At 49.2% G+C, this 16,363-nt stretch overlaps 2 protein-coding genes across 2 annotated transcripts in view; one reads left to right on the top strand and one right to left on the bottom strand.

Annotated features, from left to right (window-relative positions):
* ZNF331 (zinc finger protein 331) overlaps window positions 1-6,656 on the top strand; it is a 30,687-nt gene extending 24,031 nt beyond the window's left edge. The window contains 2 exon segments of the mRNA XM_057496412.1: window positions 4,499-5,555; window positions 5,557-6,656. Of these exon segments, the coding sequence (XP_057352395.1) occupies window positions 4,499-5,555; window positions 5,557-5,728 (1,229 nt within the window). The 3' untranslated portion in view covers window positions 5,729-6,656.
* Window positions 6,657-8,231: 1,575 nt separating this feature from the next.
* On the bottom strand, window positions 8,232-15,719 carry LOC118909830 (cationic amino acid transporter 3-like). The gene is made up of 10 exons (XM_057496416.1): window positions 14,123-15,719; window positions 13,433-13,591; window positions 12,590-12,767; window positions 12,369-12,481; window positions 12,006-12,228; window positions 11,708-11,847; window positions 11,509-11,611; window positions 11,151-11,353; window positions 10,810-10,976; window positions 8,232-10,537 (listed from the first exon to the last, which is right to left on the bottom strand). Exons 1-10 carry the CDS (start codon window positions 14,493-14,495, stop codon window positions 10,157-10,159), a joined length of 2,040 nt encoding a protein of 679 aa, XP_057352399.1. The 5' UTR covers window positions 14,496-15,719; the 3' UTR covers window positions 8,232-10,156.
* Between the last annotated feature and the right edge of the window lie 644 nt (window positions 15,720-16,363).

Below are 16,363 nucleotides of genomic sequence, written 5' to 3'. Positions count from 1 at the left end.
ACACTAGAACAGATGGACCTAATAGACATCTATAGAACTCTACACCCAAAAGCAACAGGATACACATTCTTCTCAAGTGCACATGGAACATTCTCCAGAATAGACCACATACTAGGCCACAAAAAGAGCCTCAGTAAATTCAAAAAGATTGAAATCCTACCAACCAACTTTTCAGACCACAAAGTTATAAAACTAGAAATAAATTTTACCAAGAAAGCAAAAAGGTTCACAAACACATGGAGGCTTAACAACACGCTTCTAAATAGTCAGTGGATCAACAACCAAATTAAAATGGAGATCCAGCAATATATGGAAATAAATGACAACAACAACACAAAATCCCAACTTCTGTGGGATGCAGCGAAAGCAGTCTTTAAGAGGAAAGTATATAGCAATCCAGGCATATTTAAAGAAGGAAGAACAATCCCAAATGAATAGTCTAATGTCACAATTATCAAAATTGGAAAAAGAAGAACAAATGAGGCCTAAAGTCAGCAGAAGGAGGGACATAATAAAGATCAGAGAAGAAATAAACAAAATTGAGAAGAATAAAACAATAGAAAAAATCAATGAAACCAAGAGCTGGTTCTTTGAGAAAATAAACAAAATAGATAAGCCACTAGCCAGACTTATTAAGAGAAAAAGAGAATCAACACACATCAACAGAATCAGAAATGAGAAAGGAAACATCACGACCAACCCAACAGAAATACAAAGAATTATTAAAGACTACTATGAAAACCTATATGCTAAGAAGCTGGAAAACCTAGAAGAAATGGACAACTTCCTAGAAAAATACAACCTTCCAAAACTGACCAAGGAAGAAACACAAAATCTAAACAAACCAATTACCAGCAAAGAAATTGAAGTGGTAATCAAAAAACTACCCAAGAAAAAAACACCTGGGCCAGATGGATTTACCTCAGAATTTTATCAGACATACAGAGAAGATATACCCATTCTCCTTAAAGTTTTCCAAAAAATAGAAGAGGGAATACTCCCAAACTCATTCTATGATGCCAACATCACCCTAATACCAAAACCAGGCAAAGACCCCACCAAAACAGAAAATTACAGACCAATATCCCTGATGAACGTAGATGCAAAAATACTCAATAAAATATTAGCAAAACGAATTCAAAAATATATCAAAAGGATCATACACCATGACCAAGTGGGATTCATCCCAGGGATGCAAGGATGGTACAACATTCGAAAATCCATCAACATCATCCACCACATTAACAAAAAGAAAGACAAAAACCACATGATCATCTCCATAGATGCTGAAAAAGCATTCGACAAAATTCAACATCCATTCATGATAAAAACTCTCAGCAAAATGGGTATAGAGGGCAAGTACCTCAACATAATAAAGGCCATATATGATAAACCCACAGCCAACTTCATACTGAACAGCGAGAAGCTGAAAGCTTTTCCTCTGAGATCGGGAACTAGACAGGGATGCCCACTCTCCCCACTGTTATTTAACATAGTACTGGAGGTCCTAGCCACGGCAATCAGACAAAACAGAAATACAAGGAATCCAGATTGGTAAAGAAGAAGTTAAACTGTCACTATTTGCAGATGACATGATATTGTACATAAAAAACCCTAAAGACTCCACTCCAAGACTACTAGAACTGATATAGGAATACAGCAAAGTTGCAGGATACAAAATTAACACACAGAAATCTGTGGCTTTCCTATACACTAACAATGAGCCAATAGAAAGAGAAATCAGGAAAACAATTCCACTCAGAATTGCATCAAAAAGAATAAAATACCTAGGAATAAACCTAACCAAAGAAGTGAAAGACCTATACCCTGAAAACTATAAGACACTCTTAAGGGAAATTAAAGAGGACACTAACAAATGGAAACTCATCCCATGCTCGTGGCTAGGAAGAATTAATATCGTCAAAATGACCATCCTGCCCAAAGCAATATACAGATTTGATGCAATACCTATCAAATTACCAGCAACATTCTTCCACGAACTGGAACAAATAGTTCAAAAATTCATATGGAAACACCAAAGACCCCGAATAGCCAAAGCAATCCTGAGAAAGAAGAATAAAGTGGCGGGGATCTCATTCCCCAACTTCAAGCTCTACTACAAAGCCATAGTAATCAAGACAATTTGGTACTGGCACAAGAACAGAGCCACAGACCAGTGGAACAGATTAGAGACTCCAGACATTGACCCAAACATATATGGTCAATTAATATTTGATAAAGGAGCCATGGACATACAATGGGGAAATGACAGTTTCTTCAACAGATGGTGCTGGCAAAACTGAACAGCTACATGTAAGAGAATGAAACTGGACCACTGTCTAACCCCATACACAAAAGTAAATTCGAAATGGATCAAAGACCTGAATGTAAGTCATGAAACCATAAAGCTCTTAGAAAAAAACATAGGCAAAAAACTCTTGGACATAAACATGAGTGACTTCTTCATGAATATATCTGCCTGGGCAAGGAAAACAAAAGCAAAAATGAACAAGTTGGACTATATCAAGCTGAAAAGCTTCTGTACAGCAAAGGACACCATCAATAGAACAAAAAGGTATCCTACAGTATGGGAGAATATATTCGTAAATGACACATCCGATAAAGGCTTGACGTCCAGAATATATAAGGAGCTCACACACCTGAACAAACAAAAAGCAAATAATCCAATTAAAAAATGGGCAGAGGAGCTGAACAGACAGTTCTCCAAAGAAGAAATTCAGATGGGAAACAGACACATGAAAAGATGCTCCACATCGCTAGTTATTATCAGAGAAATGCAAATTAAAACCACAATGAGATATCACCTCACACCAGTAAGGATGGCTACCATCCAAAAGACAATGTTGGCGAGGTTGTGGAGAAAAGGGAACCCTCCTACACTGCTGGTGGGAATGTAAATTAGTTCAGCCATTGTGGAAAGCAATATGGAGGTTCGTCAAAATGCTCAAAATAGACTTACCATTTGACTGAGGAATTCCACTTCTAGGAATTTACCCTAAGGATGCAGCAGTCCAGTTTGAAAAAGACAGATGCACCCCTATCTGTCTTTTTATTGCAAGAAATGGAAACAACCTAAGTGTCCATCAGGAGATGAATGGATAAAGATATGGTACATATACACCATGAAATATTATTCAGCCATAAGAAGAAAACAAATCCTACCATTTGCAGCAACATGGATGGAGCTAGAGGGTATTATGCTCAGTCAAATAAGCCAGGAGGGGAAAGACAAATACCAAATGATTTCACTCATCTGTGGAGTATAAGAACAAAAGAAAAACTGAAGGAACAAAACATCAGCAGAATCACAGAACCCAAGAAAGGACTAACAGTTACCAAAGGGAAAGGAACTGGGGAGAATGGGAGGGTAGGGACGGATAAGGGCAGGGAAGAAGAAAGGGGGCATTATGATTAGCATGTATAATGTGGGGGGTGGGGGAAAGGGGAGGGCTGTACAACACAGAGAAGACAAGTAGTGATTCTACATCTTACTATGCTGATGGACAGTGACTAATGGGGTTTGTTGGGGGGACTTGGGTAGGGGAGAGCCTAGTAAACATAATGTTCTTCATGTAATTGTAGATTAATGATAACAAAATTTAAAAAATCAGAAAAAGTAAAAATAAAATAATATATAGCAGCTGGGTAGTTGTGTATAAAATTAATTCTGGGATTGATACATGTATGTGTAAGTAACAGAATTAAAAGTAATTTTGGAAGAAATGACCCAGCACTCAAAAGCAATAAAAGGAGATGACATTTTAGGATTAAATTTAATAGAAATGTGAAAGGTCTATGAAGAGAAACTGCCCCATCTGCCAGGTGGTTACATCCCAGAATTCTTAGTTTTTACAACAAAGGCTGGCATCCCAGCAGGCTCCATAGTCGGTCGTTTAACACTTTCCAGTATCAGTTTTAACTCCCGGGTTTTGACATGTTTGAGGTATCGCAGTCAGTATCTGTATGGATGTCCAAGTTTTTCTAAACATTTCCTCACTGGTGTTCCACATTTCTATTAAATTTAATCCTACGTGTCGTTTCCTTTTATTGCTTTTGAGTGTTGGGTCTCTCCCAAAATTACTTTTAATTCTGTTACTTATATATGCATATATCAATCTCAGAATTGATTCTATGCACAGCTACCCAGCTGTTAACATTTTTATCTCTTATAGTGGCTCTGTGTGTGGTTTTCCTGGGTTTCCCAGGTCCGTCACCACACCGTCTGCAAGCAGCACTCTTCCTTACCTCGGTCCCTGAGATCTGCCCTGTCTGGTCCCTGTCGTGTTGGACTCCGGTAGGAATGTCTCCAGTGCTTCCTCTTTAAGTATTGTGGCGCTAGAAGTGGACTCGCATCTGCACGGGGGCCCTGGCTGATGCCTGTTTATTCCACTGCAGAAGTTTTATTACTAGAGAAGTTTTGGGTTTGTTCTTTTTTGTTTTCTTAAAAGGAAACAAAATATGTTACTTTTTTCCCCAGATTTGGAGTCACCGTATGAGACCAGGAGATTGCCTGCAGAAAAGAGCATCTATTCAAAAAGATTTCCCAAGAGGGACTCCAGAGGAATAAGCAAGTCCCTCGGCTCTGATTGGACACGTGAAGGTGAGTTTGAAGGACGACAGGGCCCTCAGGAGGGAATATTCAACCAAATGACTGTCAACTCCGGGAAAACACCCCCTTATAGAGAAAACACCCCTGTTAGACCACAGCAGAAGCTTCTTAACAGGGAGAACTCCCATGCATGTAAGGAATGCGGCAAGGCCTTCAGCCGGGGCTACCAGCTCTCTCAGCACCAGAAGATTCACACGGGCGAGAAGCCCTATGTGTGCAAAGAGTGCAAGAAGGCCTTCCTGCATGGCAAACATTTCGCCCAGCACCAGAAGATCCACACGGGCGAGAAGCCGTACACATGCAACTACTGCGGGAGGGCCTTCCGGTGGCGCTCGAACCTAGTCCTTCACAAGCGGATCCACACGGGTGAGAAGCCCTACACGTGCAAGGACTGCGGGAAGGCCTTCCGGCGCGGCAACCAGCTCACCCAGCACCAGAGGTTCCACGCCGGGGAGTACTACGGGTGTAAGGACTGCGGGAAGACCTTCGTCTTCGGCTCAACCCTCGTGCTGCACAAGAGGATCCACACCGGCGAGAAGCCCTACGAGTGCCGGGAGTGCGGGAAGGCCTTCCGGTGGGGCTCGAGCCTGGTCGTTCACAAACGGGTCCACACGGACGAGAAGCCCTACATGTGCAAGGACTGCGGGAAGGCCTTCCGGTGGGGCTCGAGCCTGGTCGTTCACAAACGGATCCACACGGGCGAGAAGCCCTATAAATGTGCAGAGTGAGGGAAGGCCTTTAACTGTGGCTACCACCTCACCCAGCACGAGAGAATTCACACGGGCGAAACGCCTTACAGATGCAAGCAATATGGGAAGGCCTTTATTTACGGGCCAAGCCTCGTCAAACACGAGCGGATTCATACAGGGGAGAAGCCCTATGAATGTAAAGAGTGTGGGAAGGCCCTCAGCCACGGCCATCAGCTCACAGCATCAGAAAATCCATACAGGGGAGAAACCTTATGAGCATACAGAGTGTGGGCAGGCATGTAGCCGTGCAGACCATCTTAGAGAACGTCAGGCAGTTCACGCTGTCGAGAACCCTTCTGAGTACAAAGGAGGTGCCCAGGCCTCTGCAGCTCTCACCCCTCCCATGTGATGAGGGAGATTCCTGACACCGTTTCACGGAAGAAGGCCTCATGTGTCTCCTGCGTGTAGAATATCGGTCATGTTAGAGTTCAGTTTGGAGGATGGAGAGATCAGTTTTTCTCACTGGTCACAACATACAAAGTGTGGATTTTTTTTAACTGGATAGGTTCCTTTGATGAATGCATTTGCTGTCAGATTCATTCTAGGGAATGGCCCTGCTCATGTAACATACGTGGGAAAGCCTTTTGCTGTGGCCTGTCCCCTGCCTGCCAGCATCCCCTTCCCACCGGTCAGCTGTCTGCAGGACACCAGGAAGGTCACCTGTCATCACCCTGTGCATTATTTGTGATGTGGGGATGGTCGTACCTGCCTGGTACTGCTGTTGTGTGTGGTTACATGTGGTATGTATAAACTCCTGGAAAAGTGTATCTGGGATGTTATGTGAGCTCAATAAATAGTAGCCGTTGCGCTTATCATTGTGACCATGAATTGTTACAGGAAGACCCCCTGTGGGTAGAAAAGACTATTGGACTTCTGGAGGAAACGTAGGAGGTTATTGTCACAACCTTGGGGCGGGCAGTGTTTTTCAGTACACTGAAGACACAAAATGTAGGCTGGATTTCATCAAAAGTACAAAGTTCTGTTCCTTGACACCACGAAGGTGGTGAAAAAGCAGAAGATGGAGAGATGGCATTTCCTGGACATAGACCTGACAGCTCAGAAAATACAGAGCACCCACCCAACAAAGGGCTCAGAAAACAGAGACTCCCTCCAGTCAGTAGTAACGCCCATTAAAGAGGGCAGGGGCCTGGACGACACACGTGGCCAGTGAGTGCTGATCTGTGCAGCCCATTTCTCAAGGAAGTGTGGCCACCCCACCATGTGATGTCACTGGACAGTCACCAAAATGGCTGAATTAAAATTGCATGTGAACTGGCCTCTGTTGCATATTGAAACATGACCTGCTCAGAGAGCTGAGCCAGCACACACCTACACCCGGTGCCACAGTGCCCACTGCAGAGCCAGGAGGCAACCCTCAACGGATGTGTGAGCAGTGGCCCTGGGGAGGGGGCCAGGAACTCACATCAGTCCTGGGGCAGTTAGCCATCTTAGACAGTCCTGGAATGAGGGAGCCCTGGGGCATCTGAGAATGTGGAGGGGGAGGGCCTGTGCCCCAGAGTGAGTGAGAAACTGGGGCAGGACTGACAGCAGGAAGGCCTGGTGCATGCAAGGGGCACATGGTGCTCAGACACGTGCTGGGAGACGAGGAGCTCAAGGAGGCGAGTGTGCGAGAGCCGGAGGCCTGGCGTGCTTGGGAGTGTGGCCTGGGAGACGCAGGGTGGGCGCGGAAGCCAGCGGGAGAGCCCTGGCCTGGGGCGTGGCGGTGGGCAGAGTCCAGAGGTCTGTCCAGAAAGGCAGACGGAGGACCCAGAATCCGGGGTTGAAGTAGGGCCCATGCTCGGTTTACCCAGGGGCGGGGTACCCTCTGCTTCAGGGGACGGCTGTAGGTAGACTGTCTTCCAAACCCTCCTGCACAAACCAGAGATGGCGGGCAGGGAGGAAGGGACAGGGGGAGGAGGACCCTGAGGACGACAGGTGTGAGGAAGGGGGAGAACCGTGCATCACGGAGAGGGTGGGCCTCAGGTGAGCGTGGCAGACGCAGGGACGCCGTCTGAATGGATGGTCATGGACAGGAAGTGGGAAGGGCATATAGTAGGCAGGGATCGTGGTTCAATGAGCCAAGACGTCATTCGCAGCAGCCTGAGAGGGCGGGGTGGGAGAGGGAGAAGGGATTGACTCACTCAGAGGGTCACTGGCTTTAGCCTCAGGTGGACCCAGGGCTCACACACAGCTTGAAGTCATCTGCCTGGGCTTTGGAGTGGCTGCTGCGGCTGCACAGTGATCCTGCCCACGCCAGGACCTGTACCCCTTGGAGCTTGCAGTGCCAGGAGGGAATGAGGTATTTTACCTTTTAATTTCTCAACAGTCTGCAAACCCCAGTGTGATACTTTACATTTACTTTAACCAACTGGCCACATTTCAAGTGCTCAATTGCAATGTGGCTTTTGGCTACCATGGTGGATGATGTTGCTCTAGAATTTTCTTCCATGCTTAGCTGGTTTAGTGCACTGGTCAGGTAAACTAAACTGGCCCGTGGCCCAAATGTTGCCTGTGGCCTTTTTTGTATGGCCTAGAGGATAAGAGTTTTTATTTTTAAAAGGTTGTAAAACAGGAGGGGGAGGGGCTGGAATGTGAGACGGCAGGAGACCTGCAAAAGCTGACCACTGCCCTAAACCAGGTAATACCTCATTCACAACTTTTACATTCATTACATGTCGAAACGATAACATTTTGGATAAATTGGGCTAAATTATTAAAGTCAATTTTGCCTGTTTATTTTTGCCTATTTTTTTATGATAATAGAAAATGTTAAGTAAGTTACGTATGTGGCTCTCTACATTTTTTTGGACACCACTGTTCTCTAGTACAATTTGTCAATGTTTTCCAGCACTTGAATGCACAGGCCTTTGTCTCCGCTGCCCACCTACAAGGGCACGTCACTCACAGCACTAGACACATCACCTTCCCCAAAGACCCTCCCCTCTCCTCGGGCTCCTTGGTGGAAGGCACATTCACTGCTGACCGTCTCTGGAGAGGTGCTGGAAGGAGCACCGCGTTATTAGGATGAGGCAAAGCTCAAGGACAAGTCCATGGGACATTCGCAGCCCCAGGAGACACCTGGAACGTTGTGAGCAGTGAATACTTGTAGGAGGGAAACTGCCGATGCCGGCTTCCTGACGGCTACGTTTGCGTAGGTAGCCGCTCCATCTTTCTGTGTTCTCAAGACTGTGAAGTCCTCCACCCACTGCAAAGTGGCTGTTACCTGCAGAACTTCACTGAGACCACCGCGACTAAGTCCAGTATTCACGTCAAAGGAGCATATTACCGATAGGCACTAGACACCATACACTGACCTGTAGGAACCACTTTTATATAAGAATATGTCATGAATTTTTATAATGAGCTCAGTACCCTGTAATTCAAATCTCACAATGCTCTCTGAGTTTGTTCTAAATCAAATCCAAACGGCTTTTTCTTCCTTGGCTGAGGTATGTTAAAGCACATCCAAAATCTTACGTAATTTTTAAAAACTTAACCATATACCATTATCATACTCAAAAAAATTGGGTGATAGGATATGAATTCTGTCTTGGAAAAGACAAGGTAGGTTGTTGGTCCAAATGACTGCCTCTGACTCTTCTGTCTAGTAAGTTACATTTAATTTGCAACTATTAACTCTCCAGTTTTGGTCATATCACTTACAGAAAATTAATACCATTTCTTTTTTCCTGGAGCATTGCCCCTTCTGGTTTTGGCTGTGTTTTCAGTTGATACGGGGCTCTGTCCCTTATGTTGTCTATGAGCTGACAGTTGATCTGGAGGCTCGATTGCATTCTGATTCCGTTTTTCACCATGGATATGTGGGTAGTGTCCTGTCCTGCCGTTACAGCATGTGGGGATGCCCGTGATGTCTGGTTGTCCCACAGTGTGATAAGAATGACAATCAGGCGACATCAGCCTTTTCTGTTCAACATTCGCCCAACTGTCTTCATCATCAGTGTTTCCTAATCCTGTAATTTCATTAGGACTGCAAGATGGTGGTTTTTCTGTTAATCCTCCTCTAGTTTTCAAAGCAGTATCAACTACACCATTACTTCCCATTCCCAGCCCCTGTGTCTGGCAGTGTGGGTTGGTTTTTTTTTTTCACTTAACGTTTCCTTGTCGCCTCTTGTGTGACACTAAAAGAGTCTGTGACAGCCGGGTAGAGAACAATGATCACTTATACGTTACATGTCCGTTATATCTCAGTAACGCTGAGGGAGGGAGAGATTGAAATGATCACTTCTCTTTATCATTATGAAATGATCCTGATCTGCTACCATTTTCTATCATAAAGTCTACTTTGTATTAATAAGGCTGTGCCAGCCTCCTTAGGTTCCTGTTTGCATGATGTGTCTTCTGTTCATATCTCCCCCCAGCCATTTGTGTGTCCTAATATTTTCAGTGCAATTTACAACACAATATGTAGTTGAATCCTGCCTTTTCTTCCCATGTAGCAATCTTTGCGTTTTCACTAGAAGCAGGCACAAGGCACCTCTTATGCCCAGGTCATATTTTATTTCTTCCTATGGTTGCTAGTTACTACATGGTTATACTTTCTTTGCAAAAATTTATCTTGCAGCAGACTTAAAAGTACACACTTTTCTGTGTGTATATTCCGCTTCTAAAAGTTTACTTAAGAATTATTACAGGCACTGGCAATAAATACAGGGTTCTAAATGTGTCCTTCACACTGCATAGTGGCTCCAAGTCTCCGCCGAAGCAGAAGATCCCTCCAGTGTGTGTGGGGACTCTACATGGCCTCTCTTTCCTATGGTTAAACCAATTCACCACTAGGGATGTTTCTGTGGAGAGTTTGGGAGCTTGAGGCTGGTGGCTGTCGATCACCCTTCTCCAAGCTGTGCCGGATCCCATATCCAAAGTACATGGCGAACCCTAGTAGGGGAACGAGACCGAGACATGGAAGAGGAGGCGCTCTCATCATTTGTAAATGCTCAACAGGACTCCTAGTGCGGGATCTGGGGCAAGGTAGTGGTAAGAGGTTGGGTTCAGTCCCAGGGGGGCCTTTCTCCCCAGAAAGCCACTCACCGATCACTATCCAGACACCAAATTGGGCCCAGGTCCTAGCGGTCATCTGCATCATCAGATAAATGTTCACAAAGATGCTCAGCACGGGGAGGACAGGTAGGGCAGGGACCTGGGGGCAAAGTGACCTCAGGTGTCTGCCGGGAGAGCCCCTCCCCGCCTGGGTGGGAAGGAGACCCCATCAATTGGGCTGCATGCTCGGGCCTGCTCATGGTGGGTTCCCACTGGATGCCCCCAAAGAGGCAGGGGCTGGGGACAGGACTTGTAAAGGGCCAAGCGTGGATCGGGAGTGGGTCGGTTTCAGCAGCTCCCTTCCCTGGAAGGTTTAGGTCAAGCATGCAGAGCTTATTCACTGAAGGACAGTTTGGGGGTAGAGTAGCCTACCTTGAAGTGAAGAGAAGTGTGGTTCTGGGGCTGTCTCCAAATGGCGACGGTGGTCCCCGAGATGAGCAGAAGCAGCAGCCCCACCACTGTCGCACATCTGGGGTCCCCAGAGGACAGCAGGCCCGGCCACTGGGCCAGAATCAGACCCAGGCCCGTCAGCAGCAGAGCTACAAGGTCAGGGTGGAGGAGACCAGTCCAGCCCGGGGCCGAGTGTGCCAGACCTTGGTCGTGTCCTTCCCCAAAACCGCCACACCGGGAGGGCTGTGGCCTCTCCAAGGCGACTCTGCTGCCAAAGACCCCGTTGATATCAATTGCCACCAGAGAGAAATCCCACCACTCACCAAGCAGTGAGGCACACCCATAGACGATGCGGCCAGACCTCAGAGTAGGCATGGTGCTGGCGGGGTTGCCCCAACTCTGTGGAGTCTGTGAGCTTCCTGCCTCAGGTGCGGACTCCAGAGAACCTGCTTCACATTCAGGCTTTATCTCAGTTATTTCCACCACTGTTTTCTGCTCCTTGCTTACATTCTGGTCTGGCTGGTACCTGAGTAAGACGTAGTAAGGCACTGTTAACAGCAGCCCCCACACATCCACCATCAGGCAGCAGAACGCACCTCTTTCCCATGCACCGACTGAGGATTAGACCCCCGTCGTCGCCATGAGCCCAAGGCCCCCAGTCAAGGTGCAGTGGGGTCTCACCTGAGGACGAGGACAGAAAAGGCCACCAGGGAGTAAGCAAGCAGGGTCCCTATTGACACGAGGTCCACAAGGTCGCTGAGCTCAAAGAGGAATGCCATGAAAGCTAGAATGGGGGCAGAATGAGGGGACCGGGTGAGGAACCCGGGAAGTGCCCAAGATGAGGAAGCTGATCCGAGAAGCGGGGGTCTTATTTATTCACCTGCAAGAGTGCCAGAAACGATGGTGGCGATGATGGGGGTGTGCCTGCGGGCGTGGGTCCGGGCAAGTCCCCGGAAAAGGAGTCCGTCGACTGCCATCGCGTAGATGACCCGCGGCATTGGGAACAGGGCACCCATGAGGCTGGAGGAGACGGAACGTGTGTGAGGGCGCCGAGGAGGAGGGCCCCCGGGGCTCCTGCTCCCGGCCTCGCAGGGCCGGCCGCCTCTCCCCCAGCTCTCAAGCCCCAGGGCAGACCCCTGCGAGGCCCACCGCAGAGGGGAGGACGCCCGGGCGCTGACCTGGATGACAGAGCACAGAGGGTGCCGACAGCCACTGCGTATCTGGCAGGGCCCCATCCGACGTGGAGAAAGGCCTGCGGCAAGGGGATGCTGGGATCGACCTGGTAGTAGGGCATCAGGAGGGTGACAGCCGCGGAGACACCGCAATAGGCCAGGAAGCAGACGAGGAGTGAGATCACGATGCCCCAGGGGATGGAACGCCGGGGGTGTCGGGCCTCCTCCCCTGCGGTGGGTGGGAGTGCCGGCTCAGGAAAGCCCTCTGGGCTGAAGGCGCAGAACCCGGAGGGACGACCTCCCACCAGCCCTGCGCCCGAGGGCAGCCCCGCTGTGCCCAGCCCCGAAGGGAGAGAACGGCCGTGTTACCTGTAGTGGCAATGCCGTCAAAACCAACAAAGGCGAAGAAACACGTGGCTGCTCCGCGGAGAATCCCGTCAAAGCCAAACGGCGCAAAGCCCCCAGAGCCCAGAGGGCCCAGGCTGTGGGGAGGGAGGCAGGAGGAAGAGGCCGGGAGGCGCGCTCAGCCGTCTGCGTGGGGCGGCCCGCTCAGGACCGTGCGTCCCCCACGGCGGCCGGCGCCTCCTGACCTGTGCGTGTCATTGGACCCCAGCGTGGCCAATTTGTAGTCCTGCTCCGTGAGCTGCCAGTGGTGCGGATCTCCTTTTATGAAGCCAGAGACGATGACGAAGCCCAGAACCAGGAGGTTCACGCACGTGAACATCTTAGTGACCAGGGCGGACTCCCTAGCTCCCAGCGCCAGCAGTCCTGTGGGGAGGGCGGGCCATTAAATACCCAGTGCGACCCAAACCGCAGAGGCAGACAGTGGCCTGGTGGTTAGCTGGGGCTTCCTCCAGGGGCAAGAAAGTGCCCCGGAGCCAGAGGTGGCAGTGGCACAGCGTGTGGGTCATAAGTGCTGCTGAGCTGTCCCCTCCGAGACGGCCCATTTCTTACGAGGCGACCACCTCCCAGGCCATACGTGTACCGGTTCACCACGTCGTGCACCTTAAGCTTACAGAACCGTGTGTCAGTTACATCTCAATAAAGCTGGGAAGAACAGCAAAATAAAAGGGTTAATTTTGAGTTATATGTATTTCACCTCAATTAAAAAAAACCTTAGGTCTCATACAGAGGAAGAAACTCATCGGTCAGTCTAAGTACATGATTCCCAGCTGGGGGTGATTTGGCCACGTCTGGGAGGATCTGGATCGTTGCAGTTTGCGGGGCGGGGGCCACTGGCACCTACTGAGTTGAAGCCGGGGATGCTGCTCAACATCTGACAGTGATTCAAAAAACAAGCCGAAACGAACAGGCCACCGTCCACACCACGGAACGGTTCAGCCTGAAGAGCTGGCAGTGCCAAGGGCGGGCACCGCGGACAGTGTCCGGTCTCCCCGCCTCCCCGCCCGCCCTGTCCCCGGCCCCTGCCTCACCGCTAAGCAGCAGCACCAGGCCCAGCGCGAAGAAGTCTGGGTACTTGGCCAGGACATGGGGCACGTGCAGAGAGAAGCCCTCCGGCAGCGACCCTGAGATGCGGTTCCCAAGCAGGCTGTCAAAGGCAGAGCTCCAGGCCCTGGCCACGCTGGCAGCGCCTGCAAGGGACCGGGAGGCGGTGCTGACGAGGTAAGCAGAACCCCGACTGGGCGCCATGGATGCATTTTTGGGGAGACGTACACACGACAGATCTAACATCAAAGAGTTTCTTTTCGTGGGGTGGGGAGAGCAGACACAGGAAATTCACAAAATAGGCCAACTATTTAACGTCAGATGAGCGTCATGTAAGGAAAGGAAGGACGGCGGGGCTGGGAGGGCTGGAGGAGGAGGAGGGTTGACTCCTAAGTCAGGGGCGGGGAGAGCCTGGAAAACCCTACAGAGGCAACAGCTGAGCCCAGCGTCGAAGGGCTGCGGGAGGGAGCCTTGCAGAGGGCTGACTGCTCCCCGCGTTTCCAGCAGGACGGAGTCGAGCAGAGTGATGTTCGGGGGGTTTCCTGCACTGTGGCCCACGCACCAAGGAGACAACAAGGTGCTCATGAAGGAAGGTGGAGATGCCAGTCCCCTGTCCTAGTTTCCTGATCTTAAGCCCCCTGCGTCCCCCAGGCCTTCCCCCGGCCCCATCACCTCACCAAGGCCGTAGGAGAGTATGAGGTTCCAGCCGGTGATGAAGGCGCACAGCTGCCCCACGGTGACATAGCTGTAGAGGTACGCGGAGCCGGAGCAAGGCACGCGGGCCCCAAACTCCGCGTAGCAGAGCCCGGACAGCATGGAAGACAGGGCGGCCACCAAGAAGCAGACAACGATCGCTGGTCCGGCTTTGTCCCGGGCCACCTCGCCAACCAGGACGTACACACCCGCTCCCAGGGTGCTGCCCACGCCCAGGGCCACCAGATCCAGGGTGGTCAGGCAGCGGGCCAAGGAGCTCTTGGCCCCCTCCCACGGCTCCAGGGGCCTCCTGCGGACCAGCTTCTGACCAAGCCGGCGAACACCCTGACACAGCATCCCAGACGGTGTTGGGGAGGCTCCGGTCTGCGGGGAAAAGAAGACAGGGAACCATCAGTTCCATCCCTTTGGCCCTGGGGATCGGGCACGAGACCAGTTCCACGGAGAGGTGGGAAAAGGACCTCTCGGGTGAGTCATCCATCTCAGCAGCTTGGTTTCTCCAAACGGGAAGACCTGTAATACACTTCAGTGTTACTGGAAGGCTTGCTTGAAGAGAACCAAGCCGAACTTCCCAGAACAGTGTCCGGCATGCAGCCACCGCTACACTGATGAGCCAAGTGGAGAACAGAGCTGACCTTTGAGGCCACGTCACCCAGGTTCAGACCCAGCTGCCGCCATATCAGCCGTCTGATTCTGCGCAAGCTACATGCCCCGTGCCCTCTCCTCCTCTGTGAAAAAGGGGCGGCAATGATCACCACCATGGTCATCGCCGTTGCTCCCCCCCTTCCTGGTATGTGTGGCCTGACTCTCAGGAGGGCTCACAGTCCACGCACATCTGCTCCAGGGACCCTGCCACCTGGTGGCTTTGTGTCATTGCTCGCAGAGTGACATGCACTGGAATTCAGAGCTGGGGTGGCTCTGCTTCTTGTGCAGGGAGTGTACCCTCCACCTGGGAGACTGAGTTCCTGCTTTCTGGAGACAAGGGAGGGTCAGAGTGTTCTTGACCTGGCTGTTTCTTAAGTAACTTCGAATTCAAGATTATCAATATTCCAAAGTGGCAGTTTTGGGGCAGCCTGCCCTTGGCCCCTACAAATACATGTGACATAACATTTGCCATCTTAACCCTTTTTCAGGGAATTGTTTAGTAATGTTAAGTGCATTCACATTTTGTGCAACCAATCTCCAGAACTCTTTCATCTTGCAAAACTTAAACTCCGTCCCCATTAAATAATGACTCCTATCCCTTCTCCCCAAGCCCCTGAAAATCACCCTTCAGCTTTCTGTCTCTGTGACTTTGACCAGTCTAGGTACTTCACAGAAGTAGAATCACACAATATTTGTTCTTTCACATCTGGCTGTTTCACTTAGAACGATGTCCTCAAGACTCGACTATGTGGTAGCAGGGGTCAGATTTCCTTCCTTTTTAGGACTGAATAATATTCCCTGGTATGCGTACACCGTATTTTGCTTATCCATTCATTGGTCCATGGGTACTTGGGTAGCTTGCATGATTTAACGTTTGTGAACAATGCTCTATGAACACAGGAGTGCAAATATCATTTAGGGACCCTGCTTTCGGTTCTTTCAGGTGTGTAAGGCAGTGGGATTGCTGGATCCTATGGCTCCAAGGTTTTTAAATGTTTGAATCCATGCGATCATCAAGGACCCTGAGAAGTAGGGGCTGTAGAACATGGGACCCCACCCCACCCCTCCTTCTCCCCTGTTGAGGCCCCTCCCATTTGCAGCCTGCGTATGGACCAAGACGCTCACGCCCTTTGTTGGACGTATCTGCTCCCCCTCTGTGGACTGCCTTTTCACTTCCTTAATGGTGTCTTTTTAGAACAGCGGTCTTTCATTTTTGTATAGTCTAAATTATATATCGTTTTTCACTGTAAGAATTTTGAGGTCCTTTTTAATAAATCTTAGCCTATTCCTATATCATAAAAATGATCTTCTGTGTTGTCTTCTAAAAAAACCTTATTGTTTTTCCTTCTGACTTTAGATTTGTGATTCACTTGAATTTGATTTGTGTGTATGAGTAAGGTAAGAGGGAAGATCTATTTTTTGTGCCATAATTGTGGACAGTAGGTGATTTTATTTGTTCCTCTGTTGATCTGTCAGATTTTTAAAAGATGAATGGCAATTCAGATTTCAGTACCTACCATTACACTATGGGGCATGCCTTGATAGTTTTCTGATTAACATAC

This window comes from Manis pentadactyla (assembly GCF_030020395.1).
Source record: "Manis pentadactyla isolate mManPen7 chromosome 15 unlocalized genomic scaffold, mManPen7.hap1 SUPER_15_unloc_1, whole genome shotgun sequence".
Lineage (NCBI taxonomy): Eukaryota > Metazoa > Chordata > Mammalia > Pholidota > Manidae > Manis > Manis pentadactyla.
The sequence above is the reverse complement of the archived record's forward strand: the minus strand, read 5'-3'. Positions and strand labels throughout refer to the sequence as shown.

Bases quoted from the DNA above. Each gene is read 5' to 3' on its own strand.
- LOC118909830 (XM_057496416.1), bottom strand. From the start codon at position 14,495: ATGCTGTGTCAGGGTGTTCGCCGGCTTGGTCAGAAGCTGGTCCGCAGG. The intron at 12,482-12,589 runs GTCAGGAGGCGC...CCCTCCCCACAG, and splicing joins GGGTCCAATGACACGCACAG to CCTGGGCCCTCTGGGCTCTG. The intron at 10,538-10,809 runs GTAGGCTACTCT...CTTTGCCCCCAG, and splicing joins ACACTTCTCTTCACTTCAAG to GTCCCTGCCCTACCTGTCCT.